Raw genomic sequence first — 27,499 nt, forward strand, 5'->3', positions numbered from 1 at the left:
AGGCGTTAATCATGTGGTGGGCGCGCAGCTGCACAGAGCAGCACCCTGCTGGAGATGGAGTCTGGCGCTAGCTCCGGCCATGGGGCGGGGATTCGGGGTAGGGCTCCAGTAGGGGCCCCGCGCTGGTAGAGTTGATCCCTGCTCTGCTTAGGCTAGTCCTGCAGCCACCCACCCGCATAGCTCCAGAATTAGGGACAGCCCCTAAAGATTTTTCAAATGGAACTGTTCTCTGCGCCCCAGGAAACCAGGGCAAAGGTAGGGACTAAATGCACTACATTGTACACAATTTAGTAGACAGGCTCCTTCCTTCTGTAAACCCATGTGCTCCTGAAGGAGGTGTAGCTCAATTTCTAGGTGCACTGAACAAGACTGATCACAACATGCATATACAAGTAGAGGCTGCAGAACTTAGCCACAACAGGGCAGAGTTCCAGCCAGCCACACGTGCAAGAGGGTGGAGTTTCTCCCCCTCCTGCACAAGGATGGCTTTTTGGTGATCAAAAAGCATTGAGTCTATACGTGCCTCAAGGGTGTGGGCAAAAACCTCCAGCAAGGGATACTGTTACAGTTCAGGGCACCTACATTTCCCTTCTATGCTCCATCCAGCCAAGGCACTCAGGCTTCTGGCTCTCCAGCCATCACCTCTCTTGGGTGAAGATCCACCTTTCTTCCCCTCCTGATTAGGGTATTTTCAGGTTGCACAGCTCCCAGCCAAAGAGTGAGCTCCTCAACAAAGTCAGACTGCCTAAGCAGGCCTGCTTTACTTTCCAGAGTCAGCAAATAATGTCATTGCCACAGTTAAGTTACCACACAGATTTTTAGTTATTTGAGTTTATTGTAAAAGCATTACAGAGAAAACCAAAACCTACACACATGCTAATAAGCTCAACAGAGATCACCCCCAATAAGTGCTGTGGCCAGTGAATGTCCTTCAAACCCCACAGTGTCTTCCTGTCACTACAAGCTGGGAGTTACTCCTCTATGCAGTTTGGGCCTCTTGATTCGGGGAGTAGATAATTCCTAGCCCAAGGTCCCATCCCCAGGGTGAAGCTTCAGAAGATCATGCCCTTCTCCAGACCTTTATGTTCCCCTCTTCCCAAGTATTTCCTAACAACTAACAGTTCATTCTTTAGCCCATTGTTTAAGAGTCCTTTGCAGCCCGTAGCACTGCCCAAGGCTCACATTAATCATGGCTCCTAGGCAAGTTGCACACAATCTCAAAGAAACAAAACATTTGCAGTTTTAATGCAATGAGCTCCTAGGATACTGAAACTTAGTTCAATAAGCTTTGTCCAAGATATCGCAAGAAATTGCCATACCTGTCACAGATGAATTAGCAGTACCCTCTTCCCCTCTGCAACAAGGCTGTCTTGCATGTGTTCAGCTTGACGTGGTACTGGTCTCCAGGCATTGCAGTACATGACACGTACTGCTGCACTTCAGCTGGTGTTATTGCACCAGCTCCCCTAATGACTTCACACCAAAATTATGAGATGTGAGAGGACTGAACCTTGTACAACTGCAGAGGTAAAGGGCTCTAGAAGTGTGTTACCCCAAAATGGCTTACCAATTCCCTTAACCTCACCACCCAATGGGGTCTTACACAGGACTCGCTCACTGCGGTATGGCTACAAGTGAGAAGAAAATATCTGTAGTTATCCTATACTATAGCAGACTACAATGGCAAAGGTGACCAGACAAAAGTGGACACATGCCATTGGAAGACTGGTGTCCAGGCCCCCATACATCCATTTCCGGACTGTGGCCAGAGGGAGGGGGTCACTGAGGGGGCTTACTGGCTGCCCTGCTCCCACCACCTGGGCTGCTCCCCTGCCCCAGATGGGACTGAGTATGGCCAGCTTAGGCCCAGAGAGAGGGCACAGTCAGGTGCCCCGCATCAACACTTCCACCACAGGGAGCTGCTAAGCAATGCAGCCACCAGGCCAGAGCCTGTGCCCAATGGGAGAGTCAAGGGCAGCAGGGGTGAAGTCAGGCTGGCTGCTCTGAATAGGGAGTACAGGGAGGCTGGAGCAGAGGGGATGTAGGGGTTGCTGCACTATAATGGGGAGCAGGGGACAGTTGGGGTGTCAGAGATAGGAGAGGAGCGAGAGATACCGGTACTGAGACTGGGCAGTGGGGGTGGCTCCAGGCTGGGAAGGTAGGTCTTGTGACACAGGGTGAGAGACATGAGCCACATTCGCCTGGCCCCAGCCTGACCACCCTGGTTCGTACCTGCTCCTCAGGAGCTTGCCTCAGCCCCCATTCTGCCTAAGTCACCGCCCAGCCCTCACCACCCCTGCCCTGGGAACAGAGAAAGTCGCAAGCAGCATGTTTGGGACATGCCCAGTATATTGAAAATTGCTGCTTTACAGGGAATGTTGCCATCACCACCACCACCTGGCAGCACTTCCTGTAGTGCAAAAAAAAAAGCATCGCAGCAAACCCACAGTACATAAGACCTTGGTCAGTCCCTTGAATTAATGCAGGCATAAGAACTCTCCCCTGCACATGTGTTCAGATAGCAGGTGAAGCACGCAGACAACTTCTTTACATGGGTATTTACCTAAGGATTTTTTTCCGTTTATGTTCTTTGCACACAGGTTTTGCTCCACTGCGGCACATGGGAAGCCAGATTTAGCTAGCAGAGAGACATCACCACTGCATAAAAGGTTAGTTAGAACCAGCATCTGACCAGATCCATTGACATAACCTGCATTACTTAGACTGTAAGCCCCTGGAGGCAGGGGCTGCCTTTTTGTTCTTTGTACAGCACCTAGCACTATGGGCTCCAGGAACACAAATGGGGGTCCCAGCACTACGGAAAGACAAATAGTACAGGGGCTCCTCGCTCCACTCACCAGAGCCCAGGCTAGCTTCTTGTGCACTCTCGTTACACCTGTTCATATTCCTGCACAGAGCACACTCCTACATATTTCTATTCTTCCCCATCCTTCTGTTCTTGATAAAGGCAGGTATTTATCCTCCGCTCACCTATTTTCCTGAGCTCCCAGCTGCATGGACCATCCCTTATCTCACATTGTCCAATGCCACCTTCAGGTAAGAACACTGCTATTAGAGGCTGACTAGCCACTACCTAATCCAGATAAATGCAGTTAGACCTATTGACCACACCTCAGACATGGTGGTGCACCTTGTCACAGCTAAATAGCTTTCCCCTCCTTTTCCCGCCCCCATTCTGAGTGTCAAAACCCATCAGTGAAATGCACATAACTTACAAACACAAGCTTCTTTATTGTAGGAGACACTTGTGTGCTCACACATCAACCCCCCCAAACTTAAAACTCTTTAAAATGTCGACAGTTCAGTCATTCACGTGCCAGGTGAGGAGGACAGAGAAGGGTACCTGACAGGTCCCAGCTGGGATTCTACTCCAGAAGCCTGCCCAGGAAGGCAGAGGGTATTTTCTTCCCACCCTCCAACTCTATAGACTAGCCCTGGTTTCCTGAGCATGTGCATCGCTGCATGGAAAGAAGCCAGTGATTAGGGCTTATTGTGCAAGCATGAAGGCCCGGTGCTGAGATGCTCCTTCCAACAAAGCTGCAGTTAGTTAATGTGCATCGGGGTGGCTTGTTAGTCACCTCCAACCCTCAATTATCTGGCACTGCTTCTCACACATACCTGGCCTCCTATAACAGCAGGGCTCTTTGCTGGGGGCAGAGCTGTCTGGCTCCATCCTGCTGGGAGGGAGAGGGAGGACGGAAATGAGGCCCTGGGCTATCTGCCCCTCTGGCTCTCAACCGTGCTGGAGATCAGGCTGCGTTGCAATGCAGAAGGGCCCCAAGCAGCAACTTGCCTGTCTTGTACTTAAAGCCAGGACTAACTTCTGCTTGCTGTCTCCACTTTGGCACTGGGTCTTTCAGACACTAAAGCATGGAGGGCAACAGGCATTTTACCTCTGCAAAGGGGCTCCTCAGGCAGGAAAAGGGCAACTGATCCAAGCAAGGGGAGAAGTTTAAGGCAAATCGTGTTACATTCATCTCAACCTCCCACCAGCTGCACTGCACATGGCTAGGACAAAGCATGTGTTGGGGAGTCAGATTCCTAGAGAGGGCTTGGGGCAATCACTGATGTCAGAACATCCCAAATAAAACAGAGTTAAGGGAGTGGAGAGCTAGGTGAGGAAGGGGGCTGGAGGCAGAGGCTTTATCTGTCCTGCCTCTTTAACCTTTCTATTGGGCCAAGGGATTCTCCAAACCCCAAAGCGGCCAAGCAGCCAGGAGTGTCCCCACTTCTTCCATAGCCTGTGCCTTCCCTATGAAAGGAGGACACATCTGGAACTCCCCCAGAGTTTAGGGCTCTGAGCTTCTGACATCAGTGCCAAAGGTGCAGGAGGGAGAGAGAAGTCCTACCAACCTGAACTCTGAGCTTCTCACGCTGGTGGCAACATGCCCCGGGCTGAAAAGCACTTTGCTTCTCTAGCTACCCTGCCTTATGGCACCAGCAGGGTCTGCCCTTGGCAAAAAGAAGGTCACTGAAAGAGGGGGCCTTAAAGAGAGAGGGAAGTAGAAGAAACTGCCCCTCTGGAGCTGTGCTTTGTAAAGCTGGAGGTGAACAGCGAGGGAGCTGTAACCGCAGGTCAATCAGGCCTAGCCACAAACAAGCTACAGTACTTTAAATTTCACAGGTCTCAACAGATAAACTGTCTGGAAAAGAAAGAAACAGATTCATGGAAAATATAAATTTTCTTTGCTTTACAAGGTGGGCGGGAACCTGAACTCCATGGCACCACCAGCCTTTTAAAATAAAACTGTACAAAATTAGGACACCCGGGTAGGATCTGGTGTCACCAGCTCTAAGAAGGCTCTTACCAGGCACTATTCCAGAATTAGTCAGAAATAATGTGGGAGCATCCACCCACTCTTCCACATCCTATGGCAAGGGCTACCTTCTCCCCACAAGACAGCAGGGAGGATTAAGTTCCAGGCAGGATTGGGGTCTACCATGTCCATTCTGTTCACATGCCCATCCAGCTGGCTTTGGGGGACGGATGGGGTATGGACTCCCAAGCCAACTGAAGCTCAGTCACTTTCAAACTTGATGGAATTGACCTGGGTAGAAATAGCACCTCCGCAGTAACTGCCTCTTTTCTTCTTTGTCTTCTCGTGACGGAAGGATTTGCCTTTGGTGAATTTCAGTACGTTGTGGGCCTTTTCTCCCCAGTCGCCTGCAGCTCCTTTCTGTGAGATAAGGAAGAGGGGGGCCAGGTCAGCACTCAACAGCCAACATGGCAAACACTACGTCCTGCTTTGTATACTACCCAGTAACGACTTCCAAGGGCTAAAGGAGTTTTCACCCAGCTCCTCTGCGGGAGGGGCTGGGAGCTCCCCACAGCCAGAGCCCATGTACTTCCCAGTAGAGCCTCCTGGTGGGAGAGGTTCAGATTGGAGAGCTCCCCACAAACACCATGAAAACCCTTTCCCAGATGACCTGTGTTCTAGGGGCAAAACGTGCCAGTTTGTCGCTCTGGCTGGACTTGTCCCTACCTTTGCATCGAATGAGTTGTTAGCTACACGCGAATCCACCTCAATCTCTTCCTCTCTCACTCTTCGGAATGGAACAGCTGGCTGTTAGAGAAAAACATAGTCAATACCTGCACATGGCCTTCTCTTGGCTGGCCCACATAGCAATGCAGGACACTAAACTGGGGGAAATCCTAGTTGCTCCCTGGTCCAGTTTTCCAGGCCACATGAAATTGTGATCTTTCCCTTCGACAGTAAGGGCAGTACAGAGAGGATCCAGAGGGAGTCTATACAGTCATCCTCAGCCAGAAAGATGCTGGGGTCACAATGTGCATCTTCTCTGGGCTCCACATAAGGGGCACTTAGGCTGGCTGAGGAGGGGGAGACGATCTCCTGCAGCCTCGACCACCAGGGAAAAGCAGTGCTGATTGCTAGGACTGAGACACAAGAAAGATTCAGCACGTTTTCTCCTCACTCACCTGCTTCACTTTGGGAAATGAGTGTGGCGTTCTGGTCTTGGTCTTAATCTTCTTACTGTCTGGTGTCTCCAATTCCTGGTCATCTTCGCTCTTCCGCTTCTTTTTAATTGAGCCTGCTAAAAACAATAGCAATTAGACTTCAGTAGGACCAACCTCCACCTGGGGAAGGGGAGCAGTGTCTCTCTCCACTGGGACACAAGTCAGACTGAGGTATGCTGGCACCGTGAGCATGTGCTGTCTGGAGTAGGGTGGTACAGGAACAATGACAGACACTCCATTAATGGCCAATCTAGAGCAGCAGCACTGGATAAGAAACTCCTGGGCAACCATCCTCTAGTGTGTGGATGTGGCTGCTGGTTACATGCAAAGTTTTGTTTCGGAAACCGCTTCTGGAAGACGGCTCCACATATGCTCTGCCCTCCAAACACCCACTGCCTGACAGACACGCTTCCTGGCTGGCACAGATTACCTCCGTTTGCTTTTCCCTGCTCCTCGCTGGAGCTCTCGGAGCTACTCTCACTGCCACCAGCTGGCTTGGGCTCTGGCTTCTTTGTAGCTGGCGATTTGGCTGCAGGTGTGGATGAAGCCTTTGGTTTCTCTTTCACCAAGCTGGAGCTGTTCTGTGCCCCTTTCCCTGGCTTCAACCCGGCGACTGGAGTCCCTGCTGTTGTGGGCTTCTCGTCATCATCACTGGAACTGTCAGACGAGCTGCTGCTACTGCTAGCAGCAGCTGCTTTCTTCCCTGCAGCAGCTTTAGTGCCCCCTGGTGATTTGCTGGCTGGTTTCACTGCTGGTTTGTTCTGCTCCTCCTCACTGCTTGAGCTATCAGAATCTGAGCTGCTGGCTTTGGGGCCCAGGGTGCAGGGTTTGGACCCTGGCTTAGCTGCCTTGCTGGCTGGCTTAGCTGGAGGGGCTTTTTTCTCTTCCTCAGAGCTGCTGGAGCTGCTATCTGAGTCAGAGCTGCTCTGGGCTTTCTTTGCCACAGCAGGAGGCTTCTTGGCTGCAGGTGGAGCTGGTTTGACTGCAGGCTTTGCAGGGGTCTCATCCTCAGAACTGTCAGAATCTGGGAGGGAAGTTTCCAATACAAGAAGATTCCAGTGAGAATAGCCAAGTACTGAACAGACTTGTTCAGTCAGACCAAACTAGACAAGCAGGAGCAGTAACTGGAGTCCCTTCCACTCTAGTACCTAAGCAAAACCTGTTTGGTTTGGGACTTTGTGAAAGGTGCAGAATAACAGCCTTTGAGATTTATGGGCTCTGCTTAGAGCAGGTGTAGCATGGAAAGCTGCCATCTCCTCTCCCCACAAGCACATCTCAACTCTGACCCTCAGAAGTGGCTCTTCTAAGTCAACAGGGAGCTCAGTCTCCATGTTCCAAGTGATGCTTTACCTCTGCTGAGACTGCCACAGGGGGACAAGTGGTTGTGTTAAACACTTGCCCCCTAGGAACTGGACTGAACCACACATACTGCCAAACAAGAACGACTTTTGGGCCCTAGCAACACGGCTGAAGAGCCCTGGGAACTTGCCGCAAGCACAGAATCAAATGACACTAACAATCAGAGCTAAGTTGGGGCCATTCCCGTTCCCACCCCTCAGAAGGGAGGTTTACAGTTTCAAGGCAGCACCATGCACTAGCTGCTCTTAAACGGTGCTGCAGCTCTTTAGTGTGGTTTACAAGCACTATCATGGACAGTGGCTGCAGGAGAAATGGGTTAGGGATGGGACTGTCCTCCTCCTTCCCCTGTATTCTCCCCACTGGAGAATAAAGTTCGGCCCCCAAGTGGCTTTTCACTGAACAGCTCCCCAGTACCCTGTATTTCGCCATGCGGCAGAGGTGTAGGAGTTGTGAGTGATGAAGCATTAGTGGGTACCTGTTTCCCCACACTTCATGCCCAAGAGAACTGGCACTTTGCATGGAGTTGGTTCTGCATGCTTAACTTTTATCATCAGGAATTGGTCAGCAAATATCAGGTCTGTTTGATTAGACAGTGTCCCTGTGCCTCTGTATTCTTGGTACCACAGCTGGGAACACAGACTAAGAGGGTAGGCACGGCACTCACACCTGCTCAGTGGTGGTGGGGCTGAGATCCCCAACCCTTCCTGTCCTGATACCTGAGCTGTCCGAGGAGGAGCTGGAGCCTTTCTTTGCTTGTCCTGGCTTGGCAGGACTCTTCGCCTGTTTGGCAGGACCCTTCGCTGCAAGTGATTTGGCAGTGAGCTTGGTCGCTACCTTCTCTTCCTCAGAGCTGGAATCTAGACAAGAGAAGCACATCCACAAGTGTCAGTGCGTTTTAGGGGCATACAACCAGGGACCCCAGACAGTGGTCATTGTAGGCAAACTTGTGGCCTTGAACCTCACACTTTACGGAGGCACCACTGCCACTGGATTTTTGGCACTCACCGGACTACTATCATCAAATGAGGTGAGGTGAGGCCAGCAGCAGAGCCAGAGAAGGAGCAGGGTGGGCAGAGAAGTAGAGAGCACCACAGCATGTAGTCCTGCCTACGTTTCTGCCCTCGTCCCAGGGAATGGAGACAACAGGAGCTGGAAGACCTAGGGCTGAGAATGTGCCCTAAAGATTTCCATGTTTCTTCTTTGCTGGGAGAATGAGGAACAGCAGCAGGAGGTAGGCCCAACCCGTAAGTGTGTGTGCAGTGAGAGGGTGCTGAGTGGATGGGGAGTGGTGTAGAAACTACGGGATTGAAGAAAGAGTATTGGCTTCACTAAAGAAAGAGCAAAGAGGGAGGAGAGCACCAGGAAGGAAATAATGGAGAGAAAAGAAAAGTGTGTAGTGGGGATCAAAGAACAAAATGAAACAGAGAGAAGGGAATCAATGACAAAAAGAAAAGGGGAACAGACTGGAGTGAACTGGGGAAGATGGAAAGGACACCATTTGAGTTTTCTATTCTACACTCCAGACTGTGTTTTAGCAGTGGTCCAAATGGAATTGAAGATTTATTTTAAAAAGGTTCCCCTTTCTCCCCACCTTGGACCTGGCATAAGGGGAATATTTTTCACCTAGAGAATTTACACCTGGTTCCAGACATGACTGTTATGGAGGACCTGAAGAGCCCAGAAATGGATTAAAAAAACCAAAAAAACCCAAACCTCCTAATCCTGCCATAGGTACTTGTTAGGGAATACCCTTCACACCCTGCAATCTGCAGAGCTTCCTGGACTAGTCACTGTTCTTGTCTGTGCCACTCACTTGTGCTTCCCACCACATCAATACAGGAGGCTGCAGTTTTCAGAGGCAGCCCTTTACCTTGCCATCGACACTGCAAGGAGCTCAGACTCACTCTCACTAAGGATCCTAGCAAGGTGGCTGGGTCTTGCTGAATGACCCCGGGCTGAAAGGACATGTGCAGTCACTGCATCAAAAGTTCAAATCCCTGCTCCCTCACTCACCAGAGTCACTGTCCGAACTGGATCCACCCTTCTTGGTCACAACAGTGGGTGTTGAGGCAGATTTTTTTTTAGCCAGACTTGCTTTGGCTGCAAGAGAAATAATTGCCATGAATCTCACACAGTACTTTTCACCCAGGGATCTGCAAGAGCTTTACAAAGGAGGGTGGCAAGGATCAGAGGGTAGCCGTGTTAGTCTGTATCCGCAGAAACAACAAGGAGTCCAGTGGCACCTTAAAGACTGACAGATTTATTTGGGCATAAGCTTTCGTGGGTAAAAAAACCTCACTTCTTCAGATGCATGGAGTGAAAGTTACAGATTCAGGCATTATATAATGACACATGAAGAGAAGGGAGTTACCTCACCAGTGGAGAACCAGTGTTGACAGGACCAATTCAATCAGGGTGGATGCAGTCCACTCCCAATAGTAGATGAGGAGGTGTCAATTCCAGGAGAGGCAAAGCTGCTTCTGTAATGAGCCAGCCACTCCCAGTCCCTATTCAAGTCCAGATTAATGGTGTTAAATTTGCAAATAAATGTTAGTTCTGCTCTCTCTTTTTGAAGTCTGTTTCTGAAGTTTTTTGTTCAAGAATAGTGACTTTTAAATCTGTTATAGAATGACCCGGGAGGGGTGCGGGGTTTGTGGCTCCAGCCACAGGAGAGGCGGGGGTCCTCAGAACTCCGGCTGCCGGAGGAGGCGGGGGGCCTGCATCTGTAACTTTCACTCCATGCATCTGAAGAAGTGAGTTTTTTTACCCACGAAAACTTATGCCCAAATAAATCTGTTAGTCTTTAAGGTGCCACCGGACTCCTTGTTTGTTTGGTCTTTTTTTAAAAGGAAGGTGGGTTATTAGCCTCTTGGACAGAAAAGACAGGCAATTCACCCGCGGGCAGCATTACAAAGAATTTAGGACTCCAGATTCCCAGCTCCTGGGATTCCTAACCACCTGGAGTAGGCAGATGTCAGGGCTCCTTGTCCCCTCGCATGGCACACTACAGACCAGGCCTAACTTGCAGCCCATTCTTGGGCTGCGAATGCAGCATCGCACATGAGCACATGCTCCCTTCTCAACTCACGCAGGGGGTCAGATACAGAAGGGATTGTCATTCACATGATACATTAACCCAATGCAAGGCCTCTGCCAACTTCAATAATGGGCCAGACTCATCCCTGGCATAACTCCACTGAAGTAAATGGAATTCCAGTAGGGTTCATTTGACCTCGTGTCCAAATTAGAGATGGGACTGAGCACAGTCCGGAACTTAAGCTCAGATCCTGGAGCCTGTTTTGGGACAGATACTAGCTGCCCTGAGACCTTTAAAAAGGCAAAAACCAGCAGCATATTCCACAATTGTCAGGTAATGTCAGAAGCCACTCCGTGGCCAGGAACCGATTGCACCCCACACAGGCACTTGCTGCACAATCTAACATGACCTCTTCCTCTAGCCTCCCTCTCCCCACAACCCACCTGTCGTTCCCTTCTTGGGCGCCTGCTCCATTTCATCACTGCTGTCCGAGCTGCTGTCTGAGGAGTCACTGCTCTCAGCTTTTTTCCCAGGAGCCTTTGCAAGAGAGGGCTTTGCTTTGCCCTTTCTTGGCTCCGTGACCTTTGGGGGTGGCACCGCACTGTATGGACCTACAAAGAGACAGGATCAGCGGGAGCACCAATGCAGACACACCAGCCCTGCACGCTGGCAAATACGGCACATGTCATGCTGGACTTCCCTGTTTTAGCCAGGCGATGATATAAAACAAGCCAGTTATGCTACTTGCTCCTGATCACTTGCACAGTTGTGATCAACAAGGGTTTTATATTCAGTATGGTGGGAGGGGACATCCCCAGAGTACTGCCACTCTGGACTCCTTCAGCAGCAGCACCACTCTCCTTTGCTGGGGTGTCTCCGTAGCATTCCTCCCTTTCAGATTTGGGTGGTCTAATCCATAATTTCTCAAATGCGGGCCCCATGAGACCACCAGGGGGTTTCCCTGCAGCTACAGCAGTTTCCTGGGCACTGGAGGGGAGGGAAAGCATCCCTGTTACTCCTGCATGTGCCACCTCTCTGAAGAGAGTGTTGGAACTAGGGTGACCAGACAGCAAATGTGAAAAATCAGGACGGGGTGGGGGTAATAGGACCCTATATAAGAAAAAGACCCAAAAATTGGGACTGTCCCTATAAAATCAAGACATCTGGTCACCCTAGGTGGAACACACAACACTTAAGGAACAAGGTGAGGAGGCGACGAAGCGAGTGGTGTGAGAGGACGCAAGCAGCGGGGGGCGAGTGGGGTGTGAGAGAGGAAGTGAGTGGCAGGGGTAGGCCTGGTGGGGGAGTAAAGAGGTGAGTGGCAAGCCAGCAGCAGGGTGAGGAGGCGGGCAGAGGGTCTGGTTGCGAGCGGGGGAGTGAGGAGGTGAGTGGTGAGCCACTCAGGGAACAGGGGTTCTCGTGGTGGGCGGGGGGGGTGTCTGTGGCGGGCAGAGGGGGTGTGTGGGGCAGGGGAGTGAAGAGGCAAGTGGCGGGGGTAAGGAGACGAGAAGCAAGTGGGGGACTGAGGAGGGACACAGGAGGTGAGCAGCGGGTGCATGGGCAGCGGGTGGAGCCTCCCTTTGGGGAAGCTAGCCCCTGCCTCCCCTGGCAGCCAGAGCCCTGAGACCCCATGTCTCCCCTGCGGCTGGGAGCCACAAAACCTCCCACCCCTCCCGGAGGAGCCCCAGGCTGGCCGAAGCCCCAAGTCCCCACCCCCACATCTGCCTGGAGGAGACCCGAGCTGGCTGAAGCCCAGAGCACCCCCCTTGAGGAGCTCCAGGCTGGCCGAAGCCCCGAGCCTCCCACCTGCCCAGACTCAAGCCACCCAGATGTTTTTCATTATTATTTGGACTTCTGAAGTAAATTTAAAAATGCTTTGACATAATAGAATTCTTGTACAGATAACCACTTCAAAAGAAACAATAAAAGAGACAAGAACGTGCAGAGCACCTTATTTGTGTTTCTATTCTGTTAGGTCCAGTAAAGAACAGCAATAACTGTGCATTGTTTTTATTACTGAGTCTGCAAAAAAAAAAAAAAAAAAACCCCAAAACCTTACATAAATAAGTAACAATGATTTGGATGTATATATGTGCATATTACTTGTTGAGTGCTGCACTATGAGGCCTCCAAAATATTTGTTGCGACACTTCCACTGCTGCTACTGTTCATTTACTGCTCTGCGCCTCAACGCCTCAACTCCTCCCCCCCCCCCCCCACCCGGGTAAAGAAACCCATCTACATTTCACGCTTGCTTCTGTTTACTGGAGTCCTAGGAACTGTTATACTAGACCAGGGCACAGGGTCCACCTAGTTCATTACCCAGCCTAATACTAGCCAGCACTACACGCTTCAGAGTAAGGTGCATGAAGCCCTGTAATGCACAATTATGGACTGATCTACCCACAGGGAATTTTCTTCCCAACTCCAGTCAGGCTGGGAATCATGCGTGAGAACAGCCTCTAATAGCTCTCTGAAGAGCAGGATGCTCAGAGACAATGACCACATAAGAGATGCAACCAATGTAGTTTTCACCTCAAGAGAAGGTGTGGGTTTGAGGTTTAAGCCATGTCTCAGCCGGACGCAGCTTGAACAAAGCCCCTGCAGTTCCACGCTTGCTGCCGCCACCGCCACAGCTTCTGGGCCACACCAAGCAGAGATGGGCAGCTAAACCTCTCTAAGGCTAGTAGTGGCAGCAGGCCTCCTCTCCACAGTACCAGCAATGTTTTTGGTACTCACCGGGCTTCGGCTTTGATTTTGAGGCTGGCTTTTCATCCTCCGAGCTGTCAGAAGAGTCCTCACTGCTGGAGCTCTCTTTGGCCGGGGCTCTGACTTTACCTGGGGGCACCTGCGCAGCTGCAGGTTTGGGCAGTGATGTTTTCTTGGGAACAGCCTTATTGCAAGGAAGACAGACAAATACCTTTCCTCGTTAAGGAGGCTGAGCTTTGAGAGATAGGTGCTGCCCAGACACCACCCCTACTCTGCGTAAGAGTCCTCTCTTCACCTCTCTGCCTTATTCACTGGACATCAGATTTCCAGGATAGAGCCAGGAACTAGGGAAATTTCTCAAATGCCAGGAAGCACATTACAGGCCTCATCAAAGTATCAGGATGGGGGGAGGGATAGCTCAGTGGTTTGAGCATTGGCCTGCTAAACCCAGGGTTGAGAGTTCAAACCCTGAGGGGGCCGATTAGGGCAAAAATCTGTCTGGGGATTGGTCCTGCTTTGAGCAGGGGGTTGGACTAGATGACCTCCTGAGGTCCCTTCCAACTCTGATATTCTATGATTCTATGATTTCTTACTTCACATTAAATTCCTCAATGGAAGACTCTTGCTGAGAAAAGGTGAGACAGAACATTAGTAGCTAGAGAGCAAGAGAGATGGGGCACCACCACTCACTCTCAGGGGTGCTGAGACATTAGCAGTGAGGTATCTGGGAGAAGTCAGAGATCTCTGGGAGAGGTTTCTAAGAGCTCCCCCTGCTGGGGTCCAGCTCTATTTCAGGGAAGTTGCTCTAACACTCTCCCCAGTGGGACTGCAGAAGCAGTGCAGGAATTTGTAAGTCTGGTAGAGTAGCACATCTGGCAACAGGAAAGCAAGCCACAGAGAGGGTGCAACATGCAGTAGCTATAAAGGGATTCCTGCCTCAGGAAAGAGGAATGGATCACCAAGTAGCAGAGAAAACTGTTGGTGGGGTTCCTAAGACGCAAAGCCCCAGCAAGATGTCACAAAAAGCTACAATGACGGCATGAGCGTGCACTCAGCTGCTATGCAGTTTTGGAATTACTTTACACAACCCTTAGATCAAGGACAGAGAGACTCAGAGAGACACTCTCTCACACCAATGGAGTCATCCATGCTTGTGTCACCATGTACCTTTGCTGATGCAGCCTTTTCCTTGTCAGAATCCTCGCTACTGCTGCTGCTGCTGCTTTCTGCCTTGCCATTGGCCGCTTTGCAGGCAGCTTTACTTCCTGCTGGAGATAAGGCAAAGAAAGGGTTTAGAAAACATGAGAGGTAGGGAATGGTAATCACATTCAATGCAAAAAAATGTTCTGGACAGCACCAGCTCCCCACTCTGCACAAGGCAAGACTCTCCAGCCCTCTCCTGGGAAGCCACTCATTCTCCTGTTTATCAGCCCATCTAAACAATCTCTCTGCAGACTGCTTTTTTCATTATAGACCAAATAGAAATCTCAGACTCAATCCTCTAAAGAGGTTTAGAGGCATTTTTTTATTATAAATTGGCAACACAATTTGAACCTGCTAGTTTCAGAAATGGGTTGTTACTAAACTGAATTTTGACATTTACTCATAGACTCAGACTTTAAGGTCAGAAGGGACCATTATGATCATCTAGTCTGACCTCCTGCACAATGCAGGCCACAAGACCCCTCTCACACTTGATCCCCACCAAAATTCATCAGAAATGTTTGCTATACTAACAGCATGTGCATGAACTTGTGAGCAAAAATCAGTTTGGCATAAATCCTTTTCAGTCAATTAAGTACAGAAATGGAGAGACATACATACATTATGGTTTTAACACCTATTGCTCCCTATTATTCAATTTTGTAGAGCATTTAGTAATCACTGTATCATATTAGAAATAAGGTGTGTGCAGTCTAGTTGTAGACGCGTTGCTCCCAGGATATGAGAGAGAAGGAGGGTGAGGTAATATTGGTCTAATAAAAGATATTACCTGACCCATCTTGTCTTATACTAGAAATAAGTTAATCATAACAGAAGTTATTTTTCCTGTAACGTGAAATAATTCTCATTTTCTTTCATGCTTAGGACTTGTTTTAATATACATAATGCTCTGAAGTTAGAGCACAGTTAACAGAGGTGATGGTATATATTTTTACAAATAAAGAGAGCACCACTAGTTAGATGAGGTGGTGGTTTATGACCCTCATGTTGGTTACAGTTGAAGGAGTCTCAAGAGCTCCATGCCAGTTTCCTACAATCTCTGCATTATTTGCCAAGAATCAAGTAAAGAAGACGTGCATGAAGCAGGTGAACAAGGATTGCACGGACTAAGGGAGGCAACAGCCATTACAAAGAAAAAACAAGATAGCAAATATAGAGAGGCCATTGACAAAATTGAGTGTATCTTTCATTCAGAACACAGTATCAGTCGTGTGACACAGAAATTGTTATGCGCATTACACTGACAAAGGCAAAATCGAGAGGTTATAGAAAACAAGAACATCTGCAACTGATATAATCACATGTGGCAAGCTGTAGTGATCCCAGGAAATACAAGACAGTCCCGTGTTGTGAAACTCATGGACTGGAGATGCTGTATGCTTTGTCAAGAAGTACACTCTAAAGAGAGACTCATTTCTGTAACTATACTCAAGATGAATGAACAAATAATGAAGGCAGCTCTATTTGACCACAAAATTAGTGTTTGTTTAGTTGGAGTAAGTGACCTCATAGCTCCTGAAGGCAAGTACTACCTGACTTGTTACATCCCATTTATGAAGTCCATGATGAAAAAGAGTGAGGGCACCAAAATTACTGACACAGCAATGCTTTGGCTTCAAAATGAGCTTCAGCAAGCAGTCAGTCAAGGCCATGGGCTTGGCAATATTACAGCAATCTTGCAAAGAAAACTGGCATGGAAATTCCGCACTCCTACATCTGCTGTAGATCATCATACACTTGGAAACTTCAAGCTCCAGCTGGGGATATATGTCATTTTATTGCCTGATCAATCGGCTGCTGAGACACTCTTAGTTCTAATCAAGTATAAATATGTACCTCTCTCACAAACAATGGATTCTTTCCAAGATGATGAGATGGCTACCCTCAAGATGACCTATTTCTGTCACAGGTACATGTTACACTGAAAATTCAGGGAGATGCTTTGTCACACACTGGCCACAAAGATTTCAGTATCAGCAAGGATGATGCAGTTGCTTGCATTGTAGACAGCCTGTACAACTTTAACATGTGTGCTTAACTTGTGTGAATTAAAATGTTTACTAATGTTTTATCATGAAAATATTTACCTGTTTTTAAAAACAGGTGTTTTGAGATTGTGTGTTGTATTTGTACACTTTCTTTTAAGGTGCAAATGCTCAAGTTAGAAGAGCCATGTAAACAAGCCCTTTCATGGTTGTATAATGTATTAAAATATGTCCGGTACCTCTTGCAAATTAACTGAAATTCAATAGCTTTATAAAAAGGTTGTCCATATTTAATCACTTATTACATCCTACAACTCACTAAGATCCAACAAATATATGTTGATCCTAAACTAAAAGTAAATAAAGATCACTTAAGTGATTTCCACATGTTACTTTGTTCTCTTTGTAGAGGCCTTTATACACAACATACAGCTTGGGAACAACCATATTTGGATTCTGTACAACCTAATTATCTTAAAAAGACTCTCTGGCAACTTTTAACAAAAAATGCCTCTTACTGTTAACTTTTCTGACAACCCGACTAGTCTAGTACTAGTTGGGGGAAGTTATTGTGATACCACTGATTCCAAGTCCCATAACTATAGGCTGAGGGTTAAGTTTAACTGAAGTTAGTGTTGTCTCAAAGAGTGGAAAGCATTAACAAGCAGCACATGGCCCAAGCAATTAATCAGGGATTGGTGACAACCATTGGATCTAGTTAGGCCACAAGATGTAATTATCCATTTAGGATCAAATTCAATTAACCCGTGATCAGATTTATATCTGGATTTCCAGAAATCAAAGCCTAATATATGCTACCAGTGCAGCCCCAGGTCCCCATCATCAGTGATCCTACCCAAACAGCAAGTTGGACTGGGTCACCCGAGTGGCCATGCTAGGATGGTATCTTCTCTACCAGCGTGTTTGATCACCTAGACCCCAGGTTCTTCCCTGGGGTTTCCAATTCACACACGTCTGCTCAGTGCAGCCAGGTACCTGATTTTGCTGCTGTTTTAGCTGCCACTTGCTTCAGCGGCTGTTTCTTTGGTCTTTCATCCTCTGAGCTGCTGGAGTCTGAGCTGGAGGAGCTCTTAGCCTTCTTCTGGGGCTGGGTTTTGGTGGCAGCTGGCTTGGCCTGGGCTTTGGTTACCTTCTATCGAGAGAGGAAAAACTAATCAGAGACCTTTCTACTCAACAAGGCCTAAAGGGACAGAGGAGTGAGAGACAGGACAACAGTCCAGCTGGCACACCCATTCTATACCGATTATCTGCATGGCCTTCCAGTCAAATATCAGACAACCTTGAGTTGGGAGTTCTTATTCTGGAAAGCTGATGCTCTATTTTAGGCGCATAACCCCAAATGTACAGGAAATTCCCTAAGCTTCGACAGCAGGAGACACTTTTCCCTGAACCCCAATACTTCCAAGCTGGAATGACCTCTCTCCCACTTAACAGGAAAGGGAGCAGATGTACCCAGAGACTTGAGGATGAGGAGAACAAAGAGTCAGGGTGCCCACACAGGGCACTAGGCCCTCAGACTAGTGACTATCCCAGAAGGAAGAAGAACACCAGAAAAAGATGGCTCCAAGTTGGGGTCTGAAAAATTCCAACACATGGATGATTATTCTAGATCACCCACTGGAATCCACCCAGGGTCTCTTCCACGCATGTGAATTTTCAGAACCCGACCCAGAGCCATCAAACAGGGATGGATTTGGGATTGGTAGCTGCGTGGTGGTCCCTTCCCTATGAGAAAGTACTAGTCTGAGGGGTCAACAGTGCTTGCTGGACACCTTGGCCCTTGTCCTCAGCCTTAATAGGGTACTGGTACCTCAGCTCCATGTCTTGCTCATGAAGAACACAGCTCCAGATATTAATTCTCAGCTTGGTGGGATCAGCACACAGGGAAAAGGGAGGAAATACTATTACTCTCCCCCCGCACTAGTTACATGCTACTATTTCATTTACAGATGGTGATTAGGGATAACACCCTCTTGTCCTGAGCATTTTATACACTGGTTACTCTGGTGGCAGTGTAAACAAATGCAGACTTCCCCTCGGGTTAAAGGAGCAGGCCACAGCAGTCTGTCTCAGACTCATGGGAGAGAAGCAGATTGCAATACTAGATGGGAAATGCACCCTATAGATCTGCCTCTGCTTTCATTAGAACCAGTCCACCGACAGATTTCATGTTACAGGACTAACTTATTCGTAGAGCTCTAGTCACATGCTGAGTGCTTTATAGAGAGCTAAGAACACATGTCCTCTACCTCAAAGAGCTTAGTGTGTAAGCAAAATTGCTCTGAGTCTGGATTAAGGCCTGATAAATAGAATAAGTGTTCCAGGACCCATGCTTTGTAGCCACCCCCCAACCCCAAGAGTAGTTTCAGTCCCCACACAGTGTTAGTCACATTTAACATTCTCTATTACGGTGGAACATGCTTTGGAAAGGACAGGAAGGAAAAGCTGACCTGTGCTGGCTTCTTTTCTTCCTCCTCAGAGTCCGAATCATCGCTGGAGTCCTCGCTGCTGCTCTCTGCTTTTTTGGCAGGAGGCACTGCCTTTGCTATCACCTTCGGCACAGGCGCTGACTTAGCTGCTGTGTTGGGGAGAGCAGACACTGATGACAAATTCATTCCCAGCCTCACTGCAGCTGTCATGTCCTGTTCAGAGACTCAGGTGTATACCTCAGCTTCCCAGAGTGCAGTAGAGGGCTCCACAATGACTAGCCAAGGGACAGAAACTGCTTCTTTCTTGCCATGCACAAGCTGTGCCACTGAAAAGGACATACTTCCTGCACTGAGTGCTCATTACAGGATCCAGCTATTTTATCATATCATTTAAAACCAAGACAGCTGCTTTTTGATGATGGGTTTCCAAAGAAAACTGCTTCACTGCACTGCTGGGCCCTATGGAACTGCCAGCCTACTGGCTTAACTTGCTTTAGCCAGATCCACTCCTTCCTGGCCAGTGCTTTCTTCCTCTGCTGGATACTGCATGTAAATTGTCTAGCTAGAGATCATGTTCCTAACATTCTTTAGAAGATCAGGAGCAAAGCCTTGTTCAAATTCAGGATTGGGAAGGGCCAAATTAAGTCTCAGCTCAGTTTCCTGTTGCCTCATTCCTTCCTCCCTGACTCCTATGAGTTCGCTGTCTGCTTCTCATCTCCTGTGAATCTGCAACCAATGTGAGCATCCCGTGAGCTGGACAGAATATGCAACACCAGGCAAAGCTGAAAAGGGAAGCACTCTACACGTTACAAGTGAGGGGCCTAACCCAGGGGGGCACTGGAGGGGGGACAGGACCTTGAGAGAGGGGGAAGTCTCACATCCTTGGCAGAAGACACATAAGACACCAGTGTTTTCAATTTCCCTAGCTGACCCCCAGCTGTCCTCCATCCACCAGGAGGCCATGAGGCAGGGCAATACAAAGAGAAGCCTGATCAATGGAGGCTAATGCAGGAAATTTCACTAAGTACTTCCTGACTGGCTGCTCTGTGGCCCAATCCTCCTCTTTTGAGTTTTTCCCCCCCGATTTTCAGACCATTTAATCCCTTCCCTGAGGGCCCTCACTGCAGTTACTAAGGCCATGCCTACACTTACAAGCTTACAGCGGCACAGCTATACCGAGAGAACTAAGATTGCTTTTGTAGCCGCATTATGCTGACAGGAGAGAGTTCTCCCGCTGACATAATAAAACTAACTCAACGAGTGGCAGTAACTATGTTGGTGGGAGAGCACCTCTTGCCGACATAATGCTGTGCACACAAGCGCTCATGCTGGCAAACTTTATGCTGCTCAGGGATATGTTTTTTCATATCCCTGAGCAACATAAGGTTTGCCGACATAAGTGCTAGTGTGGACATGGCCTAAATTCAGCGCAGCCCTAGCATAAGCAGACACATTTCTCTTCACTTCAACTAACTGCAAGAACTTAAGCCAGGGCTAAATTGGACCCACTATACAGCAGCAGAACAAGGCAGCATACTTTAAGCACCAGGGGAGTTCTCCCTCTCATGTCATAAACCTAGTAAGTTAGACATGAAAAGGAGTTGAGGGAAGCACACCTAGGAGCACTGGGGCAGTGGCAGGGGATGGAGAAGACTGATGGGAAATAGCATGTCCAAACACAATGCGGTTCAGGGTAGCGAAGAGCTGGTACTTCAGCACCAGCAAGCTGGATAACAAAACTTAAAATAAAAAAAATTCTTAATTATGATTTTAAATTAAATCAGTGTTTTATTTATATAATGCTAGTTCTTCACTGTCTTCCCATTTTATGATCCTATTTCTGAAGCGGATGTTCTGTATTTATTTTTTTAATTAGTTTCCTAATTGTTAATAACATTTAGGATTTTACACTAGCAGCATAAGCATGTAAAGTGAAAAGTGCAAATGTTGGAGGATGGCACAGATCTTACCAGAACTGAGATCAGGCAGTTCATGACTGCTATTCAAAGACCCAAACACCAACTGCAAAGCACCAGCTCTGAATCCAGCCTAAGAACTTTCCCCAAGTTAATTTGTGTGTCACTTGCCCAACCCAAAGGTTTTTTGCTAAGAAGTTTCACAGTGGATGCTCATCTATGCTGAAAAAGACAAGTCCGGGGCCTCATTAATATCTATACTGTGAGAACACCAACTCAAAATTGATAAGCAATTTTAAAAAGCAAGGTGGTGCAAATCACATCACCTTCCCACATATTAAAAACTTCCCCAAGTGAAATTCTTTGCTATTTACCTCCATTAGGTTTGAAATCAACAGGACTTGTGTTCCTGCGTCATTTAGGTGCCTAAATATGAGCACAGGAGCCTAAATAAGCTATTTTTTAAAATTCTGAACTGTGGACAAGCGCAAAGTAACTTTGTTAGTGTACTGGAAATCTAAAATTTTCATTAACAATAAAGCAATTTTGTTTTAAAGTGACAGGCTTCATACCACTAAGGGTTGCAGTTTTAATCTCTAATGCTGCAAATACTCATGCACATTTAACTTTGAGCAGTGATTCTCAGACTGTTGGTCATGACCCCGTTTTAATGGAGTTGCCAGGGCTGGCTTAGATTTGCTGGGGCCAGGGGCCAAAGCCAAAGCCCGAGCCCCACTGTCTGGGGCTGAAACCTGATGGCTTCAGCCTTGAGCAATGGGGCTGATTACAGACCCCCTGCCTGGGGCTGAAGCCCTTGGCCTTTGGCTCTGCCCCTGCCACCTCCAGGCAGTGGGGCTTTGGCACCCCCACTCAGGGTGGCAGGGATCGGCTGGGCTCGGGCTTCAGTTCTCCCTCCTGGGTTATATAGTAATTTTTATTTTTTTTTGGTCAGAAGGGGGTCATGATGCAATGAACTTTTAGAATCTCTGACTTAGAGCATGAGTAGTCCTGGTTAAGTGAATGGGGGGAAAGTTAGTACCTGCCTAAGAGTTTGCAAGATCAAAGTTTTTATTTTCAGTATTTTGTGTTTTGCCTACAGCAGTTCATATAAAATACTCTTTTAAAAAGGCATTTAAAAACATTTAGAATTTAGTTCAGTGGTTCTCAACCAGGAGTCCAGGGCCCCCTGGGGGGCTGCAAGCAGGCTTCAGGAGGCCCACCAAGCAGGGACAACATTAGACTCACTGGGGCCCAGGGTAGAAAGCCAAAGCTCCACTGCATGGGGCAGAAGCCGTGGGCTGTGAGCCCCAACACTCGGGGCTGAAGCCTGAACGATGTAGCTTTGCGGTGGCTCCTGCAGCATGGGGTCCCAGGCAACTGCCCTGTTTGCTACCCCCTAATGCCAGCCCTGGCTTTTCTAGGCAGAAAACTAGTTATTGTGGCACAGGTGGGCTGTGGAGTATTTATAGCATGTTGTAGGGGCCTCAGAAAGAAAAAGGTTGAGACCCCCTGATTTAGTTCATTATAAATTTTTGAGTAAAATTGCAATAGGACAAATTTTCCCATTAGTTTTACAAAGTCTCGACCTGATTTATATCAGGTTTCAAAAATCAACTGATTTAAATCATGATTTAGATCGCTCTACCATGACCGACCACCAGGAAGAACTCATTGGAGCAGTCACGAGTCTAATTCTACCTACATACTACAGTGATGAGTGCTATAGAAAGCCTCATGATAGGTAATCAGTTCTGGTATCCGGCAGCTCACAGGACAACCGCAGTTAAAGCATCCACCCAGCCTCAGCCAATGTGCAGATACAATATGCCTCCAGCTGCTACAAAGCTTGATTTATACTCAGAGCAAGCTTAGTACCTTACTTACAATCAAACTGGAAAAAAAACCATTATGAAGGATGAGTATGTAAAGTGAAAAGTGCAAGTGATCGGGGATAGGTACAGATCTTACCAGAACTGAGATCCTGCAGTTCATGACTGCTGCTCAAAGCCCTACACACAACCTGCAAAGCTCTGAATCCAGCCTCAGAACTTTTCCCAAGTTTACCGTGCCCACTTGCCCAGCCCAAAGGCCTTTTGCAAACCCCACCTGGCTTCTTGGCTGTGGTTTTCTCATCTTCTTCACTGGAGCTCTCATCACTGCTCGAGGAAGATTCTTTCTTGGACTTCTTAGCAGGGGGTCCATTGGGAACAGCCTTCCGTTTCTTAGCATCAGGGGATCTGTGGAGGAGAAAGACTTAGTTCTAAACAGTTTCTCCCAGCTCCAGAGAGCTTCCTAGCATTTCATCTGTTCTACTACAAGCAAAGCAGCTTATCCCTTGAGAACACTGGACCCTCCCACATTCCTGTCAATAGCATCTGAAGGCCCCAACCAGAACTGGGGCCTCCCTGTGCTGGGCACTGTACAGCGTAAAAGACAGTCCTGATGAGCTGACTATCTGAATAGAAAAGACAGACAAGGGGCTGCAGGAAGGGATAGTACAAACAGAATGAACAACGTGACAATTTGCCAATGTCATGTTAGTTTTCTTTTTTATATCTTGGTGGGCAGGGTGTTCAGTTGTACTCAGGCGTTTGCAGGTACAGGAAAGGACTGTTTTCATTGCCACTGCACAACAATATACAAAGTGGCTACAGCCACTCAGTGAGGATTCAAGATCTGGTCTATTTGCACTAATAAGAGTTCTCTTTATACAATAGATAACTTAGTTCTTTAGCGCTATGATAAGATGCTAATTAAGAGGTCCTCCAGCTAAAATTACCAGACAAAGATTTTACATACAGTATGTTAAAGAATTTTATTAACTTATATGGCTTATTACAGATTGTTGTTTTCAATTCTATTATTTTACAGTAGTACCTTTAATGCTCATTAAAGATGCAACTGAAGGTGTTGATGATGCTTACACCAAAGGCTAATAAATTGAAGCCACAGGTTATACTTTGCATTTATACTCTGAAAAATGCAATCACTGAATTATGCATACTTATTGATTCTTCATTTCCCTATTTTCTAATAGTTACCTTCATTTTAAGTTTTAATTTATGTTTTATATGTGCAATTAATTTTCAACTTTGCTTTTCAGTTACCCTTTTGAAGGCATTAGCTAGACTAGATAATTAAAAATAGGGGATTCTTACAATGGAGAAAGTACATAACGTCACAACTGCCAGGTTCAAGTCATTTGCATATCAGTCTCCTCTACATCAGGGTGAACCTGCCAACTAAGTAGATTTATTCAACACAAGATAAGGGATCTCTGTTCAAAAGACCCTGAATCTGGAAATGTGTGTCTTGGGTTTTAAAAACACAAGAGGGAGCTGGGTAGAGAAAAACAACAGAACCTGTGAGAAAATGAGAAAAGCAGAATGCTGCCTGACCTCATTTTTCCAAGCATCTCTGGGGTATGAATAATTTGTTTTAAACAAGATTCTCATTCTGGGGTTCATGAGAGATATCAGATCGGGGTTCCTAAGTTCACCACACATAGCCCGCATAACCACTACCCTCTGAATTCCTTCCTGAACACAGCAACTGAGGCAGCTCCCTTGGGATCATGAGCCTGCAGACCTTTCCAGCTCACAGGAATACATTTCTGCTTCAAATTGCCCTTGGTCCCCCATGCTTCTTTCCCGCTCTTTCATCAGTTGTTCAGTCCCTAATAACCTCACCTTACGCTCACTGAATAAATTCTTGTCTCTGACAGCAATGAGTTCTGGTGTGGAATAAACAGACTCAGGGGCAGAGAGCAGTGCAGCACTATGGTGTGAGGATTTGGGGGTCATAGCATAATTACCAGACTTGGACTCGAGACCAACAAACTGGCTTATGTAGTACTTTTACAGCAATGTATCATAGCTGGGTATGGATCAGCAGGTTGCAGGCACATGCCTCAGCTATGTCATGAGGCTGAAGACATAGGGTCTAACTACCTAAGAAGTTCACCAATAGCTTCTTAATGGCCACAGCTAGATTAGCTTGCAGCATGGCTCCTTTTACAATTCTCAAAAACAAGTAGTTTTGTGGGGTCCATGCATATCTATTAGATAGTAACCCCTAATAAAGAAAGAGGGAAAACATTGTAATACCTTATTTTTTACTGTTTCTCTAATCCTTTTAAGGTTTCCTGAACTATCTGGCTTATTTTCCCCCTTCCCTAGCCTCTTATCCTGAGATCAGCTGCCCTTTCAACAGCTGTTTTGTTGCCCAGCAGCCAACTTTAATGGACATTATTTTACAAAAACTAAGGATATGTTTTCATTGCACAGTTAACATGGATTCTTACCTGGTGTGAGCCTTACCACCTCTACCTACACAGAAAAACCTGTGACCCAGATATGGAGTTCTTTAAGCCCAAGGTTGCTTATCCAGATGGGGGTAACTGCCCAGAGAAGTCATACCCTAAGTATGGAATACCAAACAACTCACATTTTAGCCTTTCACTTGAAATAGAGTTAAAAGTGGCTGAAAGGGCCATAAGCTGCTGCTGAAATGGCAGCTTGGAACTTTGTGGGCAGAAGGCAGATTAGAAGTGCCCTGCAAATATTTTTTTAAAACAGGTCTTCTTTATGATGGATAAAGATGACTGGGAACTTATTGTTTATATCTTTACCACAGAAATACCATAAGCTTGGTTTCCCTGGGTTTTGCTGGAGTACCTTTGGGAAGTCTCAGGGATTCTATTGGGAGCTCTGTCAGTTTGCAATAGAAAGTAACCAAAAGAAATGTCCCAGATATGGACAGGCTAAGTCTGTCTCAACAGATATTCCAGGAGGGGAGACACTTACTTCAGCCAATAGTTGAAGACATCCAAGAGAGAAGCAGCATTAGGATCCTGGTCTGTCTGTAAACCAGAAACATACAGGAATATTAGCACTGACAAACCACATAGACTTCTCCAAGGAGTGCCTCCTATACTGTCAGTGGAATGGAAAACTCTGCCCCACAGGCAACTGCTTCTACATTGATGTATAACAGGTGGTAGACTTAGCAAGTGGAGCGTGTTGCTCATAAAATACCTTCATAAGCATTAAAAGCTAAAGTTAAGAAGCCTCTGTGTGATCTTAAAAATGAGACAACTTGAGTAATTTAGGACACAAGATTCCACCACCTATAGATTTATTAAAATCTAAGGCCAAGATTCTACAGACACTTCGGCTACATCTGCACTAGGAGCTCTTTAACTGGTATACTATCCCAGCAGTATGTGGACACAGCTTATACTGACAAAGCTGCGCTTTGCACAAGCATAGTGAATCCACTCCCCAGAAGCGGAACAAGCTACATCAGTAAAAGTGCAGCTTTGCTAAAATAGCTGTGCCTACAGCAGCAACTTCTGTGGGCATAGCTGTCAATCAGGGATCACTCCTCTTCAGACCGCTGACCAACCCAACAAAGCTGTGCTGGCAGAAGTTTGTAGTGTAGACGTAGCCTTATTCTTAACTTTGTGCACTGAGTAGTTTCATTAATGTTAATGTGGCAACTCAGTATGTAGAGTTAAGCATATGCTAAAGCCTTGCAATAATGTAACCTAATGAGAGGGGAAAATATCTACTTAACATATTGATTGGATAACAAAAAACATTCCAGAAGAGTTATCACTATTAGTATCAAATTATGAAGAGACAAGAAAAAGTTGGGAGAGAGCAGAGAGATCTGCAGAAAGCTTGGGGGAGTCCTTCCAATTTTGCAATGACTTTCCACCGTTTTTGTTCAAATTTCAGTGAGGTTCAGTGCAGACTCATGTATCGAATACAACATGCAGCTGGCCTGAGAGGAAGGTAAATGTGAAAGTACAGCGTATGGGTGGAGGCAACTTGCCCCAAGACTCTCGATTTATGACATGACATGTGGTGTTTGGCTCCTCAAACACTCTAGTTGAATGCACAACCCTACTTCCCCCATGGAACAGTCCCCGCCCCACAGAACCTCTCTTTCCGGGTCCTTCCCTGTACAGGAACCCCCTAATTACAACCTCCCCTCTCCTCATGGCCCCCCGGCACAGTTCCCCGTCCACACCAGGACCCCAGGCCTTTAGGGTTCCATCCCAGTACAGTCCCCCCCCAGGGCCTTCCCCCACACACAGCCCCACAAGGTTCCCCAGTACAGCTCCCCCGCAGAGTCCCCTCACTACAGCCCCCCCCGGGTCTCCCCCGCGCCCACACTTCAGGGCCCCCCTCACCACTCCGGCCGCCCTGCCGAAGGCCCGCGCTGCCCCCTCGAAGTGGTTGTCGCGCAGGAAGGCGAACACGAGCGGGAACAGGTCGCTGGGCACCACGCGCGGCTCCGCCATGCTTCCACGCCGTCAGCCGGCCGCCCCTACCACGTGTGCCGGCCGGGTGGGGGGACGCACTACGTCGTGGGGTCATAGGTCAAACGGGGCCTCGGAGGCGGGGTATGTATCCGCCATCTTGTTATAGGCAGGAGCACGGCCCCCTCCCTCGCCGAGAGCGCCACCTGTCGGGCCAGCGGCTGCAGTGCACCCGGCCGCGCAAGGCACGCGAGGCGCTCTCTAGTGCGAGGGCAGGAAGGTGCCATGGCAGAGACTGACAGCGATGGAAGAGCAGGGAGGTGAAGAGTAGTAACGTCCCTTCCTCCTCCAGCATCTGCTAGGGCACGGCTTTGGGCTGCCCCACATCTGCGCACGCTGCCTGTAGCTCACCCGGCCCACCCCAGCAGAGCTGTAACTAGGTATTTTTGTGCCTGAGGCAAGAATATAAAATTGCCCCTTCCCCCGGGGCTGGCAGTTCGGCAGTGGGGCCCTCGGTCCCTCTCGGAGGGAAGGACCTGCTGCTGAATTGCCA

The 27,499-nt window shown here is 47.8% G+C and overlaps 1 protein-coding gene across 3 annotated transcripts; it reads right to left on the reverse strand.

The window, feature by feature from the left end:
* Nucleotides 1–831: 831 nt before the first annotated feature.
* Nucleotides 832–27,077, reverse strand: NOLC1 (nucleolar and coiled-body phosphoprotein 1). Of its 3 annotated transcripts, none has more exons than XM_045023463.1 (14): nucleotides 26,878–27,077; nucleotides 25,484–25,539; nucleotides 22,785–22,915; nucleotides 18,784–18,911; nucleotides 17,309–17,465; nucleotides 14,271–14,368; nucleotides 13,134–13,287; nucleotides 10,838–11,005; nucleotides 9,371–9,457; nucleotides 8,074–8,214; nucleotides 6,429–7,022; nucleotides 5,960–6,075; nucleotides 5,505–5,585; nucleotides 832–5,198 (listed from the first exon to the last, which is right to left on the reverse strand). In XM_045023463.1, exons 1-14 carry the CDS (start codon nucleotides 26,986–26,988, stop codon nucleotides 5,040–5,042), a joined length of 2,181 nt encoding a protein of 726 aa, XP_044879398.1. In that variant the 5' UTR covers nucleotides 26,989–27,077; the 3' UTR covers nucleotides 832–5,039. The 3 variants fall into 3 exon arrangements, with proteins under 3 accessions (XP_044879398.1, XP_044879397.1, XP_044879396.1); XM_045023462.1 differs by having other exon boundaries at nucleotides 5,960–6,072; nucleotides 14,271–14,371; XM_045023461.1 differs by having other exon boundaries at nucleotides 14,271–14,371.
* Nucleotides 27,078–27,499: the final 422 nt, after the last annotated feature.

The sequence above is a fragment of the Mauremys mutica genome, chromosome 7 (assembly GCF_020497125.1).
Source record: "Mauremys mutica isolate MM-2020 ecotype Southern chromosome 7, ASM2049712v1, whole genome shotgun sequence".
Classification (NCBI taxonomy): Eukaryota; Metazoa; Chordata; order Testudines; family Geoemydidae; genus Mauremys; species Mauremys mutica.

Bases quoted from the DNA above. Each gene is read 5' to 3' on its own strand.
- NOLC1 (XM_045023461.1), bottom strand. From the start codon at position 26,988: ATGGCGGAGCCGCGCGTGGTGCCCAGCGACCTGTTCCCGCTCGTGTTC. The intron at 18,912-22,784 runs GTGGGGTTTGCA...TCCCCAACACAG, and splicing joins AACCACAGCCAAGAAGCCAG to CAGCTAAGTCAGCGCCTGTG. The intron at 17,466-18,783 runs GTCAGCTTTTCC...CTCTCTCGATAG, and splicing joins AAGAAAAGAAGCCAGCACAG to AAGGTAACCAAAGCCCAGGC.